We start from the raw sequence: 19,372 nt of genomic DNA, 5'->3' as shown, positions 1-19,372 counted from the left end.
CCAGGGAATAAAAATAAACCTGACCAACTGGCAAACATGGAAGATATTAAACTGCTTTACTACCTATTCAAGAAGCCTTGAAAGAGCTATCTAATCAAGTACAATCCTTTGGAATTTCCTGTAGTCAAATTCTTGAAAGAATGGATAAAACTGAAGCTAGAATCACTGAGAACGAAGACAAACTAACATTGCTTGCCAAAAAAAGCTGATGCACATGATCTGGACATTCACTCTTTTCAAGCTAAAATTATTGATCTAATTCCATCTATCACACTAATACTTATAACATTATTCAATGATTCTGATGCTGCAAAACAAATAATAATAGAGAGAGCCCACAGAGCTCTGAGGGAATCTCAAGCTTCGAATATACCAAGACCTGTTTATGTTAAAATTCTTAACTTCCAAGATGTCAACAAAATATTATTAACTGTAAAGAAAAATGGAGGCTTTATTATGTGGAAAAACAACAGAATTTCTTTGGCTCAGGACTTGCCTCTGCAAATTAGACAAGCTAGACAATCATTATCTCCCGATTGCAAGTTTCTTATTGAAAAACAAATAAAATTTCAAATGAAGTACCCTAATACATTAATATTTACAATTGATGGGTCTAGATGTTCTGTCACAACAAAAAAAGAAGCTAAGTCTACCTTTTTGGCGGTTTTCAAAAGTTTGCCTGCTTCAGAAAGCTAATCTGGCCCTCGGTTGCGACTGGCATGACATCCGAGGTCGGATTCATCTCCTGCTCTAACTCGAGGTCTTGGTTTCCCTTTGTTTGATGATTTAGTGTACTAGGCCGTTGGTTGATCAGATAAGAACTTTGTTTCTCAGCTGCTGGATGTTCGTGAGGTATTTCCGACGATTTACAGCTTTCATGAAGTCAGTTTTCCCACGAAGAGACAGGAAATGCTCTTGCTGCCTCAGAGGGTGCGTTTTTTGATGTGGCGCTTCTGGACGTCCGTTTGATTAAGGAATCCCCAATTGCGAAGTCATCAGCCGGTTTGGAGGGTCAGAAATCTGAAGAAGACCATCTAGGACCGAACAATGTAAAATGAACTCTAATTGCAGTTTTCTTTTAATAGTATAAGCACATATAACCACACTTATTAGACCCAAACCCAGAAAAATACCTAACTTGTGTAAGTATATAGAGTTATAATTGAAAACATGAAGCATACATGAGGGTAAAACCGATCTTGTATTAATGCTTGAGAATCATTATTGGGAAGGTTCCAAACAGTTATTACATAATATATATAACAAGTTGATAATCATATTCACTCATAATGATTTAACTTTTCAATTATATAATCTGATTTATTAAGACCCTCAATAGAAATGACTTGCACATATATTACTAAAATTTGGATTTTACTTATAAAAAATAGGACAACTTTGTAGTTAAATACACTGAGATTTCTGATAAGTGTTGATGTTATGCTTTTTCTTTATTTAGGGTCCAGAATACAATGTAAGAAATTATATAAACGTTTTTAAAAATTTATCACTGGTTTATAGCTATTTTGGTACACGTAATATTATAATAGCTTTTAATTAATATAAAATCTGGAATAAGAGTCACTAGTGTAGGATTCTAAATGTATGTAGATGTCAATGTAGCTTGAGTAGCATGAAGCAGTGTTGCTGATTCCTGGCTTACCTATGTAACAATCAGAACTATTTTAAATATTTATAACATATGGTAAAGGGTATATATGACACTAGGTATATGTGATATAACTTTATAACTATGAAAGCTTTGGTTTCCAAAAGTCGAAAGCTAAACCCTTCTATTACTTATTGATACAAGTTACTCCAGTTTAAATCTGAAAAATACATAAACAATGAAGGATCTAAGATTGGTAGAAACGTGGTTATTTATTCTCACTATATATATATATATGTTTATATCCCTGTATAGGTATGATGTACCTAAAATTTATATCATCTTTTCTCCAATTAATAGAAGACATTTTAGACCAAATACAGGTTGATCATTGTATCTATAACTCTTGATAGTGTCTCATATTGATTTTTAGGTTTAAGTGTAGGTTCACGTATAATCAAGGTCAAAACTAGTTACTTATATATTCCATAAACATAACTGCTTCATTGATCTGTGAATATTTTATAGAGATATACTAAAGTATTACTATTAAAGTAGACATTGGAGATTCAATGGAGATGACTGATGATACTCATATACGTTGTTATGTTTTTTTCCTGACTTATTCAAGTAAATAGATAGAACGAGATGTAGATGAATAGTAGTGTTTAATAGGGAATGCATAAGTTAGGCTTTGTAGACTTAGGTGTAGTTTATATAGGTTTTTTGTATGTTACATATTTTATATATATTTAACCTGAAGAACACATATTTGTCAATGTTATTAATCTTTATAATGTTTTACTACGTAAAAGACCTATATATGTCCTGGTCCAGGGGTATAGTGGGTAGGCACTGGTATGGGACTGGATTTAAATAATGCTTCCTTAGTATACATATGTTTAAAACTCATCTTAATTTATCATATTTTCTCCAATTTATAGAACACTTATGCAAAATAAAGTTTTTGGAATATGGGAAATAGATTCATGGAATACTAAAGGGCTCCAGAACTTGAAAAAGAGGAAATTATTTATCCATTTATTTCTGCAAGCTAAGGCATGTTTTATATTACTTCAGGAAACTCATTTGACCAATGATCAATGGGCAGATATTAAGAAGAAAAAATGGATTAGAGAAATTATAGCCACTGAAGGAAAAACTAATAGTGCGGGGGTTGCGATAATTATAAAAAATCAATATCAAGAAAAAATTCTAGATTCTAAAATAGATAAAGAAGGAAGATGGTGCTCTGTGATTCTCTCCTCTACTCTTTATGATAAACCCATCATACTTCTTAACGTATATGCACCATGTAATAATCAACAGTCTTTCATAGCATCACTTTATCCTGTAATAAATCAATATAACAACCACTATATAGTTATAGGAGGGGACTGGAATGCCTATCAGAATCCTAAATTGGATAAATCAAGTCCACAAAGGTCATTTAATAGTCAAGCAGTAGTAGCACTAAGCGAACTTAAAGATGACTTTAAACTATATGATCCTTTTAAATACGTAAACAATCATCTTAACACAAACAATTTCACATTCTATTCAACTTGTCACAAAATGTGGTCTAGAATAGACTTTTTTTATTTCAGAAACACTGATTAATCTAGATCCCTTAGTATCTATTCAAGCTCGTTATTTATCTGATCACTCTAAAATTACATTAAGTTTTGCTAAAGACCTTAGAAATAGTGTACCACACAGTGGTTAAGGGGTTATAATTGGTCCCTAAATCCAAACTTGCTAAATAAAGAAGAAATAATCCAGGAAATTTAAGATATTCTCAATCTTCTACTAGTTAAATTAGCTAAACAGCAACATACACCTGATATTGAATGGGCGACAACTAAAGCTCAAGTAAGAGGGATTTTTTCTTCAAAAAGCCTTGTATTATAAAAAAATCCAACTTAGAGATGTACATATGTTAGAGGATAAAATTAAAACACTAGATCAGGATTTAATCCGGAACTATAACAGACAAACAGAAACGGAATTATTAAAATGTCAGAAAGACGTTTTTTTTGATCCAAAATAACAGGTTGACATTCCATGAAAATAAATTGCTAGCAAGATATGCTAACCGTATTCAGACGCCATCAGGGGCATTAGCTAGAATTATTAACCAATCTAAAACACCCTCTCAAATTCCGGAAATACATTTCAAGAATAAAATATATACAAAATCTGAAGATATTATAAATACCTTTGAATTGATATATTCCCAAATTTATGGTGATAAAAATGAATCACTTATAAATAGGACTAGTAATGATTTTTGCAAAAAATTATTTTCCCGAAAATAGATGATAACTCTCAGGAAGATTTAATTAAATCAATTTCCACTGAAGAAATACAATTTAATAGTACATACAATTCATTTAAATATTATATTTTTTTATATATAAAGTTTTACAGACATGTTGATTATTCATATTGTTATATACATGTTTTATGTGAGCTCTTTTAGAATACAATATGAGCATTAACATGAAATTAGATATTAAAACTTTTGAATGAGAAACAAGGATTAAATGTATATAGGAACATAAGTTAGAAAGTGAATTGTAGATTTTTTAGATTTTGCGAGGACTCTGAAGTATATTGACACTATGCTTGTACAGAAGAATGGAGCTATATCTTTAAAGTCCTGATTGATTAAATATGTAATGAGATCTTAATTGATATAATGGGCATCAGAGACTTGTGTTAGTAGATCTATCTTCTGCAGTTTTATGGAAAAAAATAATTTTATTGACTATCTTGGACTAGTTTATTGACAATTAAAAAGTTGAAATCCCATAAAGTGCTGGGCCCTGATGGTCTTACTGCAGAGTTTTATAAAAACTTTTTGCAATACTTTTGGTAAAATACTCTCATATACATTTAATTATATAATTAACAATAAAATTAATGACCCTCACTTTAATGCATCAAAAACAATTCTTATACCTAAAGAAAATTCTGATCTTCAAAACCCAGATAATTATATGCCTATTTCACTTTTAAATATAATATGAAAATCCTGACTTCTATTCTAGCTAATAGAATTAAGAATATAATGAATTTAATAATATCTAATGAACAAGCCGGATTTTTAACTGCTAGACAAACCAGTGACAATAACACTTCATACATTAATTTCTTATGCCTGTCAAAGGAACTTAAATATGTATTCACTTATAATCGATGCACAAAAGGCCTTTGATAGAGTTAACATAAAATTTCTGTTTGATATTTTACCATATTTTAACATACCTCATGATTTTATCCTAACGTTACAAATATTATATAATAATCCTTATACAACTTTATACATCAATAAAAACTTTTCCAAAAGAATACAAATTAAAAACGGAACCCGTCAAGGGTGCCCTTTATTATTTAATGTATATCTAGAACCTTTATTTTTACATATTAAACAAAATATATACCATAATGCCCCAATACTTTATGGTACCAAGATCTCTATGGCTGCTTTTGCTGATGATCTCAATAAATACTGTACAACACCAATTTCAGATACCCAAAAACTATTAAAAGCTGTGTATGACTTTGCAGTAATATCTAACTTCAAAATAAACCTTAAAAAACAATGTATTTCCTTTAAAAACTCCGAAACCCTTTTCACTTTTACCATTTGTAGGGCAAGTAAAATCTGAAGAAAAGATTAAATATTTAGGTATTAAATTTTCCACAGATAACAAAGACTTTTATATCAATAATGTTAAACTGATTTGGGATCACATACTAATCTAACTTAAGGAGATGGAATAATTTGAAATTACCATCATTAGCAAAGGTCTCAATTATTAAAATGAATGTATTACCCAGAATATTATATATCTTCAGATCTACTCAAATTCTAATCCCCAAGAAGTTCTTTAAACAAATTCACACGGAATCGGCTAAATTTATATGGGAACCAAGGAAAACTACAATATCATATGATAAATTGATGACTCCGAAAAATAGAGGGGGGTTAGACTTACCCAATTTTGAAACATACTATTTAATTATAAATTCTAATAGAATTTTAAGAATTGCTAATTATGATACATCTAGTAATAAATGGTCACCAAATTGGTTAATCTTGAATTGCAAACATGCTCTAAGTCTGAATATTAATCCCAAATCATTACCTTTCTTAAGAAAAGACACGTTTAAATCATATGCTATAATGGAACACATTAAAATATATATAACATTACTACAAAATCTTTTTCAGTCATTAAATCTTATTCAACATATGATGGCCTTCCAACCCTTTCATAGGAATCCCAACCTGAAAATTAATAATCAATTAATAGATCTAAAAAATTTCCAGGTATGATTAATTTAACTCTTCTTGATATATACCCATATCTCAATTATTCAACTCATGAACTGACCGGAAATCAATCTTCCCAAATCATACTCTGTCATATGGAGACAGATAAAGGAACTTTCCATAAGTTACTTTAAAGATTTTAAAATTAATGATGAGGACTTAACAAAATGTTCAAATTTATGGCAAACTCTTCTACAAGATACCACATTCATAACATCTACAAGTAAACTGATAAACATTTTAAATATCAAAATCAAGTCCTTTTGTCAAACTGTTGGAAAGAAAAAATACCATTGATGGAAGAAAGTAAAATATTAAAAGCAATTAATTTAACAATAAAATCAACCTCTCTTCAAAAGTTAACATTTACCCAACTTATGATACTTAATAATGCTTACTATACACGTCTTAGCTTGCATAAATTTAACTCTAAAAGTTCTCCTAAATGCCCATACTGTAAAGATCAAACTGCTGACCTCCTTCACATGTTCTGGAGCTGCAAATGTATATATAAACTTTGGAATTCTTTAAAACTTCAACTTCAAAAGATGGGTTACCAAAATTCAACGCTTTCTTGGGAATTTATGATTTTACATATCCCTCCAAATTATTTGTCTAGATCCCAAATGACCATACTTATAAATATCTTTTTATTAATGAAACTCTACATAGCTACAAATTGGTTGAATCCATCTCAAACTTCATGGGACAACTTTAAGATTTTTGCGATGAAACATATATTAGCCCACAAATTACTAATCAATGACCATAGCAAAAATATAAATCCGAAAATATGGGAACAAATTTTCAATATTATACTGGCTTAATGTACCAAACCCAGCTTAACCCCTGGACATGTATACCTTAAAAGGAAAATTTATCAGAAATTAATTATTACAATATATTAGGCCTACTGATAAGCTTCTTCACATGTTCTTTTTTATTGCTTTTTGTTAACCGATGGAAGCATTCATGTAAATAGTGTACATATGTTGTAGAATTGTTGTTAGAAGTATTGTTTGGGAATTATCTGTTTTTCTTTTTTGCTTAAATGTTGTATGAACAAGTTGAAAAATAATAAAGAATTATTATTGAAAAAAAAAAAGATCCTGGGAAGCCAAAAACATATCCACAGAGTTTGAAGGCCACCTTAGGCTCAAGGCTATTTGATCCATTGAGGCTTTATTGCAGTCTCTTACTCTTGACACATACTTGGACAGAGGTCCTTAGCATACCCCCTCCCCCTACCATGAGGCTGTCATGCACTTGGACAGTGGGAAATCTGTGCACACTAAAACCATGTGCAACAATCAGAGGTTACATCTCTTGTTTCCAACACTTGTATTTTTGATAGCTGAGAATGAGAGCAGCATTCCATTACTTCTGGTATATACAAGGATGTCAGCAGTTCCAAAGGAGAAGTAATCTGTGCCCACCTGTGGCAGCAGATCCGAGGTGGATATGTGGCCAAGACATTCAAGCCGTGGGCAGCTTCCATTAGAACTTCTCCCTCTACCCAACCCCCCCCCCCCCCCAAACAAGAATTGATGAAGTTGGCTCAGGATTTTGTTCTTTTCCTCAAGAAATTTCAGTCATCAGCCTAGCAACCATCAATGTCAGGAATCTCTACTGTGAAAAGAAAGGTGAAACTTGTATCTCCTTCCCCAAGAAGACTATATTGACTCTAAGGAGGTTGAACTGGTTTGTGAATCCGAAGTCATCCGTTTCCTGAGTCAGACAGTGAGGACACCCGATCTTTTGCACACACCCCATCAGAGAATTTCCTATTTGGAAATACTTTTCTATAGAATAAAGTGATTCTTCAAATAGAAGTCTGTGTCTACGGTGAATTTTTATGGCACAAAATTGGCAGTCTTTAACCTGTAAATTCCCCGGCTGTTATCCGCATACCTCTCAATTGCTCAGATTTTCACAGAATGTCCAGATTTTTGTGTCATATTTTTAGTCTATTTCTCATACAATTGGTGGTTTTCTGACAAAGCACTGAGGATTGAAATCATTAAATAATGATATACATTTGAGTTTCAGACTTCCCTTGGAAAATGCATGCTAACACAAATGGTTATTCTACCAACTTTCTAATTTTATAACACCAATATATAAAATCACTCCTATTCTTGGAACTTTGTGCCCCATTATTTTAGTGTTTGTCCAGATTTCTTGCACTAAGAGATTGAGAGCTCATTGCCCAGTCCCTGTACCCTCAAGGAGTAAATATTCATGCATTCAAACCATAGTGCCCTAGCTACAGCACACAAAAATGGTCTCCTTTGTCTACTCAAATCATCTTATTTTTCGCATTCATCTCCTAACATTGATAAGCTCGCATTGTCCCCTGCACTAGAGCGAACACTGTAATCCTTGCCCCAAGATACTTGTGTAAGAAGTGCTTTTATCTTACGTCATCATGGCATCTGCATTTCTAAATGTTAACATTCCAGCAACCCAGAGCACTTTCAGCATGATGAAAGGTTAATGTTGTACATCTGTTTTCACCTTTTATCTTCTCTAATATTGGTCTACAAATGTTTCATTATTAAAATGCAGCCGCCAAGTAGTTCAACACACACCCTATCTAGCCTCTGTAAACGTCATTCACTGTTGCCACAAAACTTGTTCTTTTCACAATGTGGCACAAATTTAGTCAAGGAAACTCCAGGCTTTGTATATTTTTTCAGTTTCGATCAGTGGTTATCACATCTCTTTATTACACACAATGAATTATTCAGAAAGCCCATATGTTTTTGTCCTTCCTGTACTGTAGTCCATCTTAACTTTATCCTGTGAATTTGCCAAATTGTAGCTGATTGCAGGTCCATATATTCTACTTGTCCAGTTGTTTCATAACACTTTATCATGAGTCTCACAAACTTGTTGCATAATCAGCATTGTGGCTACTCCTCAGTCATGTAAACGTATTGTGTGTGTCAGCCTACTTCCACATGTCAGATGTAACCAGCCAACAGTCCTATTACGTACCACAAATCATGTTTAATCTCTTGCCGTATAATTGTCTGTTTTGCATTTAGTCAGATTAACATTTTCTTGTCCATGTCATACTCTTAATTTGCACCTCCCGATCTGTCACTACTCATCTCCTCCTAAAAACTTGAGATTTCTGCATTTTCAATATCTTCCATCATCAGTCACTGATCATACTTTACCGAATGACTAAAAGTAAGTTATAATGGAGTTTGCTCTTGTTAATAGTTTTAAGCAGTATTTACACTGTGTTGCTTATAAACTTGCTCATGCTAGTAGTTTTTGTTTTATAGGCAATTCGTCTTATCCAGGCCTGTGTGGATGTCTTGTCCAGTAATGGCTGGCTAAGCCCTGCTCTGGCTGCTATGGAACTTGCTCAGATGGTAACTCAGGCTATGTGGTCGAAGGATTCATACCTAAAACAGCTGCCACATTTCACTGCGGAGCACATCAAACGCTGCACTGAAAAGGTAAAGGGGAACTGAAGGATTTATGAAGCACTGTAACAACATTAGCATTGTGCAAACATGAGCCAGTGTCTAACTGAAGACTTAGAGGTAAATGTGCTATAGCTTACTGTTTGCAGCATGCAAGTTGCATGACAGCTGAAGTCGTCACTGCATGAAAGTGAGGTACTGGCATCCAGTTCTGCCATTTATTTATTGCTGTTTAGTTTGATTTTGATTAAATGCCAGCTACATAAAAACTGGAAATGGCAACTGGTTGCAAATGTTTGCTGTTGAAGGATTATAGAACTACCACCACAACCCCCCCCCCCCCAAAAAAAAAAAACTTTTGGTCTCCAGTTCTTTGTATGTAGGAAATGGTTAGTGTGTGTGTGTGTGTGTGTGTATATATATATATATATATATATATATGTGTGTGTGTGTGTGTACACACACATATATATATATATAATAAATGATAGGGAGAGATGTATTTTTAAGAAACCTTTGGCCTTTGTTAAAATTATGTAAATTTTAGTTCATCAGACATGAAAATACAGTATGTTTTAATAGCTCATTCATGTATTTAGAGCCTGCTTCAGCAGTCGGTAGACAAAGCAGAGAAAGTAATCCAGATGGGGCAGTAGCCCATTTGGAGTACACAAACATCCCTACCGGCAGTTTTGGAGGGTTACCACTTCACCTACAACACATCTTTAGAATGTGGGAGGAAAACAGGCCACCAGGCATTAGCCTTTGTAGACATAGGAAGGATTTGCGGACTCCATGCAGAAGGTTTCCCAACTGAGAACCAAGAGCTGAGAGGTATCACAGTGAAGCTTCAGTTTATTGCAAAATGTTACATGCTGTTAAATTTAGTGTATATTATTTCTTATTGCTCATTGTGGTTTTATACTTCTGAAATTCTGGTTAGCAGTATTTGTACAATAATAAAATTCAAAACTTTAGGGCCATGTTTGTTTTGGAATGATATCCATTTCTTTACATTTATAAACAAAATTAATGAAAAAAATTACCTTGAATAGTAATAACCTGGGTAATATTGCATGTAATTATTTTATAGTACACAAAAGCATATTGTGCTACAAAGAACATCAAGCCACTGCTGCCCCCATAGTCCAGAGGGGATGAAGCCCTGACTGCACCCTAGAATGCCCATGTTCAAAGAGAGGCACAGGTGCTAAAGGGTGATGAGCCTAGGAGGAAGAGAGTGAGTGGCTACTGCTTCTGGTTTCACCCATCCAAGAGGGGGGGGGGGCTGGCTGGGGCTTGCCATTTGGGTAACATGTAGCTTACATGTGGAGTGTTGCACCCATTGAGCAGCAGCCTACAGAACATATGCTATGAGGTGGATTACTACACTGAGCAAACCATGAAGTTGTGCATGTGAATGTGCAGGTATTCACATCTTCTTGAAGTTGGACAGCATTTGTAGAGCTCAAGGAATTGCTGAGGTGGATGAGAGCACCAGGGATAGGCTGCTCAGCAGGATCCACTAGCTTGCCCACCCCCTACTACCTGACTCTTGCCTCTAAAAGAAGAAATGGGCCAGTTGGATGTCCCAAGCAAGATAAAATAGACTTTGGGGCTCTCGTCTAGCCCAGGATACCCAGCTGTCATCTGTGGAACGAATGGGTTGAAATGGGTAGTGAGCCATTGGACATGGTCCCTCTGCAAAGAAGGGGAAGCATATCAAGCCACCAAATAAAATAGAATGTTGGTATTCACAAACTTATATCCTGCAAGTAGCTTTTGAATAAATATTTGCTTAGGTAATTTGCACACAGACAGTGCTATTGTTTCTTACAGATTTTGCTTATACCCATTTGTGTGTGTGTATGATTAGAAAAGCTTAACCATCCAGCAGTACAACCAGTTAATGTTTCTTTACTGCAGGAAGTTAGGAAAAAAATTCCAGGAGTGCTGTGTTGAAAGGATCCAGAAAAGCCTGAAAGAGTGGAGGAACAACCAGAGGTTCTGGCAGGTTCACATCCAAAAGGTCTATGTATCTTCTTTGGAACTGAGAGATGATGTTGCCTTCCCATTTTAAGTGGGTCCTCATTAGAGGTAAGATCTCTCCAACTCAGATGCCCTGTAATGAAAAACCAGAGAACAGGATGTTGTCAGTCTGTATCATAACCAAAGGAAGGGGACATTTGCCACTGGTAAGATCCTCATCCTTCAGGTTTGAATCAGAAGAAACTCTCTCTCCCTCTTTTTTGAGAGGTGACAGCTGTACATTCCTCATTGATTCACATCAGAGACTGCACCCCTTCCTTAAAGCAGGCCCAGCAAGAGAAGAGTAAATGGATGACCAGGTACAATGCAACTATGTTTACTGGTTCCCTTAAGCTCAAGGGCACCAGTACCACTGAGACATTTCCACAGCTCCTAGTTGCAACATCTGATATAAGGCCTCTGGTGATGCCTGTCTTACATCTCCTAAGCTGACACCAGTCTGCCTGCTTGACAGTCCAGATGCCAGTTCCAGGCATCAGCCACAAACTCACATTTCTTTGCTTCTTGTGATGAAATCCCTGTAGTGGTGGACAGTACATCTGTAATTAAAAGGTTGAAGTGCATGAATGTCTGCTGCAACTCCCAGGTTCTGAGTTGTCACTTTTCACCATTTTGTCTGATTCTGAGACAGCCATCTTCTCAGAGACCTTGCCAACTGGCAGATCTGTGGACTCCTTTCCTTAACCCCAGGATCCCCTTCCAGGAGTGGCAGAAGCTGATACATGATTTCTTCTGTTTTTTTATTGCCTGCAGTCAAGGCCTAACTAGCTGTCTGCTTCAGGAGTCCCTTTCAACAAAAGAGGAAGAGAGAGAGACTTTTCTGGTTCAAAAGGGGAAGATGAGGATCTTACTAGTGACAAATCTTCTCTTCCTTTGGCTATGATGCACTTTGAATGGAAAGGCATCGAGGTTTCTCAGTTCCAAAGAAGATACATAGCCCGTTTGGATCTGGACATTCCAGAACCTGTGGTTCTTCCTCCAGTCTCAGTGTTTTGTGGATCCTTTTAACACACCAGTCCTGCATTTTTTCCTAACCTCCTACAGTAAAGAAAGGCAACTGGTTGTACTGGGTTCAAGTTTCTTTGGATAATTGTATTAGAATCCAGTGACAGGTTCAGTTGTGGTGTCTAAGGATGCCACCAAGGGGTCCCAAATTGTCTTCCAGCAACTGGAAGAGTCAAATTTTAGAGCATTTTCAGGGAAAAGGGATATGCTTCAGCAACCCTGACCCTTCAAATCCATGTTAGGCCCACATGTTTAAGTATCACAGCGAGTTTCTGCAGCAGTTTTGACTAAAGCGGGAGTGGTTACTGATGCAATATTGAAGGTAGAATTGTTCACGACTGTTTAGTTTACTGTGCTTGTTTATGGGCAGATATACCATTAAATGTGTGTAGGTTGTTGTGGATGCAGCAATCAAGGCTGCTGTTACAGGGACTGTTATAAGGAAATATGCCTGGCTGATGTTTACAACCCCTGCAAAATAACGTAAAGGCACAGCTTCTTTCATAGGTAGGTACTAGGCTATTGGCCCTAGGGCCTATATAAGCCTAGCCAAATGGTACCCTGGCTTTTGCCACCCAAGAATATTATTTTCCTGTGCCCCTGCCAAGGAGAGCCACAGAAGTGATCCCCGGGATGAATTTCCTATCTCCCATCCAGTCATCAAGATTTTTCTTGAAGAGTGCTAATGAGGTGGTTTGTTTGATATAGATAGGTAGTTTGTTCCAGAGTATGGGAAGTCTCTGAGAAGAGGTTGCTGTTTTAACCATTCTCACTTCCAAGATCTGTAAAAACTATAAGAATGAGACTACTGCATTGGTAAAGCAACTGTTTTGCCTGCCATTTCATAAGGATAATGAGAATTATTTTTCCAAAAAACAACCTTTTTACCAATGACAGAACTAAGAAAAACAGGTAAAATTGAAAAACTGCCTTTCAAAAGCACAAATGACAAGGAAACTAGAAAGGAGAGGTATTTCAGGGCTGGGACCCCATCCCCACCCCACCCCTGGGAAAACCTGTGGCAGTATACCACCTCTCCGACATCTCCACCACTTCCTCAAGCCCTATCACAGCCCTTCAGGCTTCTGTACCCAGGGCAGCCTTCTCCCAGGATTAATAGAGAGTAGTATTTTTCTACAAAAAAGGTGGAGAATTCAAGGGACAAGTAGGTGCTGCAAGACTGGAAGGCAGGATTACAAGCTGCAGTCCGACTTAAAAAAAATCTATAAAGCCCCTGCTGAACACTGTTCTCCAGCAGGGCACCACAAAGTCCCAAAAGGTGGAGAGCACAATTTGAATACCCATAGTGCCAAGGAAGGAAGGGAGGGCCCTAGAATGCCATTCCTTAACCTCTCCAATCCCAACCAATTTGTCAATATTTAAAAGTTCAGAGTGTTCACCTTACATGCTGGTCCTATTTGTCCTTTTAAATTGTGATGGTTTTCCTGGACTTAAATGAATGCCTGCCTCTCCATTTCCAGTACACAGGGATTACATTGTGTTTTCTCAAGTTCAAAGTTGTGGCATTCCACTTGTAGTTTATTTCCTTGCACTTTGGTTTAGCTGTTGCCTGATTCCAGTAGTAGCATACTACAGAACCATGGGCATACACATGTACCCTTCCCTAGACAGCTCTCTCTGCCAGTCTGTCCCTGGAAAAGATGATGAGGGCATTGACTTGCACAGTAAGTTGCTTTCAAAATGTAGGATTTGCTCTTTTTCTTTCCATTATTTCATCTGGAGGTGCAGAACCTTTAGTTTCCTGTTTGATCTAGAGGTTTCAGGATTTGGATGACTATCTTCATTTTTTTGAAGTTGATGTGCCTCTTGATCTGGTTACAGTTCCATGCGCTCTGAAATTTTGGGTGAATGGTCTTCCCAGGCTGTGACACAGGCATCTGTTGTCCGGATCTTTGGGGACCTGTAAAGAAACGCACAAGTTTTCTGACTTAGTTTGTAAAGATGCATAAAAATTTCTCAACTGTTTTTAAAACAATTTTTCATGTGACCAAGTACAGTTTCAATACCAGTGATGCACATTCTGAAGACCTGTGGTTGCAGGATTCTATATGTGCAAGGTGGCTTAACTCTTATTTTCATGAAGAGCTGAGTGAGCAAATCTGGGTGTCCCTTTCACAGGTGAGGTCCTTTTTGGTTAGTATACAGAGAACCCTTCTGAGAAGCACCTGTGGTGAAGAGGTAAAGCCTGTGGTCGAGGAATTTTCTACTCCTGCTTAGACTCCGTGACCTTTCCAAATTATATCATAACAGTGATCCAGGGGAACTTAAGGGTATTATTTTGGAGAAAATTCTTTATGATTATTGTTTAGATATAAAGAAAAAAACTTTTGTATAAAGAAACTGTATATCTGAAGTAGGCACTTCATTTGTCAGCAACCTTTGGGATACGGATCTGATCTCGGATCCGAGCCGGCAACTTCTACCATAGCATAGATCTGAGCTCCTAGCTCCTCCCTTTACCCATAATCCCCTTCCAACCCTGACTGACCCCAGATCTAGTTTGCCGCGCTTCAAGCTACAAGCTGGATTTTCGAGCTCCTGCTACTTTGTGGATTTGTGAGAAAAATTTTTTGTTTTATTTCCCCTTTTCTTAGTGTGAGTGAGAGCGAGTGTTTAGGTACCCCATAGCCCTGTATCTCTCTCAATTTAATTTAATTTAATTTGTGGTTATTTTTCCTCCCTGCCCTTGCTGGTCGTAGTGTGTGTTTGTGGTGTGTGTAGGGGCCTAGTGAGTGTGTTTCTGTGCTACTATGTCGGAGGCCCCCTAAAGCCATCTTTTCAAAGTGCACCGAGTGTGGGCATAAGCTTTCACCGGCGGATGGCCACACCCGGTGCTTTAGGTGCCTTGGGGTTGAACACCTCTCCTCGGGATGCCCGATTTGCGCGGCGTTCAATCCCAGGGCACTTAAGGACCGGAGGTCGAAGCTGATTCTGGTGGGCCTTTTGCCCCCGAATTCGGCTCTGGCCTCCGGTGCTTCTGTGGCCACTACCCAGCCCTCGGTGGCAGCCACCCCTGCCTCCCTCCCTCCGGTCGGGACTCAACCTCCCGCTTTGGCTCCGGAGGAGAGGGAGGCCGGGAAAGCCAAATGGAGAGAGAAGCACCATGAGCGGCGGGCCGAGGACTCCTCCTCCTCGGCCCCGCCCGCCAAACGAGCTTCTCCCTCCAGAGCTTCTGGATCGCCTCCTCCTTGGCTCCGGTCCCCTTGCTTCTCACTGGGACCCGAGGAGGAGGGGACCCGGTCCCCGTCGAGGTCATCGAGGTGGCACTCTAGGTCTGCCTCGGTGGCCTCTTCGAGGTCCACTTTTAGCATGTCAGATGCAGACATGGACCGGATGATGAGGAGGTACATCCAGGCCCAGCTGCAGATGGGAGTGCTCTTGCCTCCCCCCCCCCGTCCGGGGGGGAGCTAGACCCCATTTCTTGCTCCAATCGCTCCTTCTCCGACCCGCTTTCCGTGTTCGGAGCGTTCAGAGCCGAGACGCGTTGGATCCGGGGGTGGGTCGGAGCCAACAGTACTGGGTACTTCAGTTCCGACTGGTCCCTCGAGCTTGTCCGATCCGACCTCTCGGAGCCGTGGACTGAGCTTCGGATCCGAGGGATTCGGTGTGACTTCGGCTCCGTCCCGGTCGGAGCACACGGGTCCTTCGGATCCGATGGTCTTGGCCCCGGGTCCGGTCCCCACTTCGGATCCGAGTGGGAGTCGACTCTCAGATCCTATTGGGGGCGGCTCCCCTTCGGCTTTTGCTGTGGTGGAGAGGGCACTGTTGAGTGCATCCGGGCCTCCGGTCCTGGCTTCGGCTCCCCCCTGCACTCCCTCTCAGTTGGTTCAGGCTCCCATCACCCGGCCTTCGAGGCAGCCTGCTTCAGCGCCTCTGGGTGTTCCTTTGGAACATGACATTGCTGGTGAGACTTCCTCAGACAGCCCCCCCCCCCCCCCGAGGAGGTTCCTCACAAGGCTAAGTGTAAGAGGAGGCACGTGGACTCCCCCGAGTCCCTTACGGAAGATACGGACTTAGATGAAGGGGAAGCCTCCCCAAGGTCACCCCCCGAGGATGTCTCCTTTGGAGACATCATGGAAATGCTCAGGATTAGGGGAGGGTGGTCTGCCCCCAAGGCTTCCTCCGATGAGTCCGTATTCCTAGAGGCGTTCGAAGCAGGGCCATCTACCTCTTGGGTGTCCCCTCCCCCCGACCCCCTGGTGGCCCTTATCTCCACTAGGGCTTGGAAGGAGCCGGACACTGTAGATCCAGTCCCCAAGCACCCAGATAGGATCCTGAGTCCCCCTGCAGAAAGAACCCACTGGAGCAGAGGTCCCCTCGTGGATGCCATGTTGGTGGCGGCGGCCACCAAGAGGGAGTTGGCTCAGGAGAGCTCCGCGGTCCACCCACCGTGCAAGGAGTCTCGGGCGATGGACCGCCTTGGGAAGCGGGCCTTCAGTTCAGCAACCTTCTCCATGAGGGCGCTGAACTGTATGGCACACATCATCCGGATGCAGAGAGATCTAATAAAAGAATACGCTGCCTCCCCCCTGAGTCCATGTCGGAAGGGGACAAGCGGCTGTACTCCTCCCGAATATCCACTCTACGTTCCATTTCTAACACCTCTATGCGGCTCTTGTCTCACGCCATGGAAGGAGCCACTAGAGCTGGCCTGGTAATGAGGCGCCAAGCCTGGCTCTGACATTGTGACTTCTCTGAATCCTTTAAGGCGTCATTCGCGAATGCCCCCTTTGATGGTTCTGCACTGTTTGGCAAAACCGTTCGCGACACTTTAGTCCAGAGCGAGAAAGACGGGAAGATGTTGTCTGCCGTCTGAGTCCGCTTCTCTGCTCCCCAGAGGTGCTTTTCTAAGAACCAAAAGGGTCGGAAGAAGATGTGGTTCCGGAAATCGCATCAGTCCCAGTCTGCTCCGGACAGCCAGTCCTCTTGTGGCAGAGGAGGACAGGGAGGACGCCGCCCTAGAGGCAGAGGGGGGTCCCAGAAATTTTGGGTCCAGAGAACCCTTCTCTGAGAGGCCCACACAGAACCCCTGAGGGGTTGCCCGGCTGCTCCACTCTGGAGGCAGTCGGAGGGCGTTTTTCGAGGCACCTAGCAATGTGGGAGTCCATAACAACAGATCACTGGGTGCTTCACATAATATCCAGAGGTTACCAAATTCCCTTTATTGTAACCCCCAAAACCAGAAGCCTCCCCGACGTACCACCCAATCAGAGGGAGGCGGCTGCTACAGAAATTCAGCAGCTTTTACAAAAAAGAGCCATCCAACCCGTCCCCCCAGATCAGCTCGGATCAGGGTTTTACTCCAGGTTCTTTCTGGTGCCAAAAAAGACGGGGGACTTGAGGTCCATCCTCGACTTCTCTCTCTTGAACCTGGCAGTATCCAAAGAAAAGTTCCGGACGGTCACGCTGCAATCTATTCTCCCCTTGTTACGGGAGAACGACTGGATGTGCTCGATAGACCTCAAGGATGCGTACTATCACATTCTTGTGGACAGACTCTCCAGGAGGTTCCTCCGTTTCCGGCTGGGAGCCAGTCACTTTCAGTTCAGGGCCCTCCCCTTCGGTCTCACCTCAGCCCCCAGGGTGTTCACCAAAGTCTTGGCGGTTATAGCGGCCCACCTGAGGCTTCAGGGAATTCAGGTCTTTCCGTACCTGGACGACTGGCTCCTCATCACCCCAACAAGGCATCTGCTCTGTTCAGGCAGGGATTACTTCCTCAATCTTGCTCCACGCCTAGGGTTGACTGTCAACATGGCCAAATCCTCTCTGGCTCCTACACAGGTAATAGATTTCATAGGGGCGAGATTGGATTCCAGACTAATGCTTGCTTTCCTGACTCCCGATCGGCTTCAGAACCTGAGGTTGCATGTTCAGGCCATTCTCCAACTTCCTGCTCCACCAGCGGAATTGATCCTGAGGGCTCTAGGGTCCATGGCGGCAGCAATTTCTCTGCTGCCCTTAACCCGTCTAAATATGAGGGTCCTGCAGTGGACCCTCCAGGTGCAATGGTCCCTGTCTCGCAACCCCCTGTCCCATCCCATTCCCCTAAGCAGGGCTTGCAGAGGGTCACTCGTGTGGTGGCTCCAGTCCCCGAGCCTTCACACAGGACGACCATTCTCGATGCCTCCTCCCGTCGCCACAGTGACCACGGACGCCTCTCGCCTGGGGTGGGGGGGCACTATTCAGGCAGAACGGTCCAAGGCACGTGGAACGACATAGAGACCTCCTTGCATATCAATGTCCTAGAGATGAGGACGGTGCTTTTGACGTTGCAGGCACTTCACAGCCTTCTTCCGATTGGGACGATTGCGGTACAAACGGACAACATGTCAGTTGTCTGGTACATCAACAAACAGGGGGGAACCAGGTCTTATCCTCTTTGTCGCGATCCCATGAGAGTGTGGGAATGGGCGATATCCACCAACCGCTTTCTCATTGCAACGCACATTCCGGGACGGTCCAACATCTTAGCAGACAGGCTCAGTCATTCAATTCTGACCCCATACGAATGGTGTCTCAATCCCCTAGTAGTGAAGCAAATATTTGCCCAATGGGGGCAACCCTGTTGTGATCTTTTTGCCTCTCCTTCAAATACCAAATGCAACAGTTACTTCGCTCTAATCCCCCCTCAGGGGGAGTCCCTGAGAGACTCTCTAGTTCATGCTTGGCCTCCCGGTCTCCTTTACACTTACCCTCCATTGCCCATGATGCTGAAACTCTTACAGAAAGCCAGTCGGTTGGGGAGCAAAATGATCCTCATTGCCCCATTCTGGCCTCGTCAAACGTGTTTCCCGTACCTGTGGTCTCATCTGATTCATCCACCCTGGATTCTGGATCCCCTCTCGGATCTCATTACTCACCCTCTGGGTCTTCTGACCCCCAACCTGGTCAACCTCAAGCAGACGG

General features: G+C 40.7%; 1 protein-coding gene across 2 annotated transcripts in view; it reads left to right on the top strand.

Annotated features, from left to right (window-relative positions):
* Positions 1–19,372, top strand: part of SNRNP200 (small nuclear ribonucleoprotein U5 subunit 200) — a 1,344,735-nt gene that overhangs the window by 1,246,561 nt on the left and 78,802 nt on the right. For both annotated transcript variants that reach the window (XM_044084204.1, XM_044084205.1), the window contains one exon: positions 9,248–9,424. In XM_044084204.1, the coding sequence (XP_043940139.1) occupies positions 9,248–9,424 (177 nt within the window). The remainder of the gene's footprint in view (positions 1–9,247; positions 9,425–19,372) is intronic.

This window comes from Protopterus annectens, chromosome 9.part0 (genome assembly GCF_019279795.1).
Source record: "Protopterus annectens isolate FY-2018-M chromosome 9.part0, PAN1.0, whole genome shotgun sequence".
Taxonomy (NCBI): Eukaryota; Metazoa; Chordata; order Ceratodontiformes; family Protopteridae; genus Protopterus; species Protopterus annectens.
Note: the sequence above shows the minus strand (reverse complement) of the source record. Positions and strands in the feature narration are given on the sequence as shown.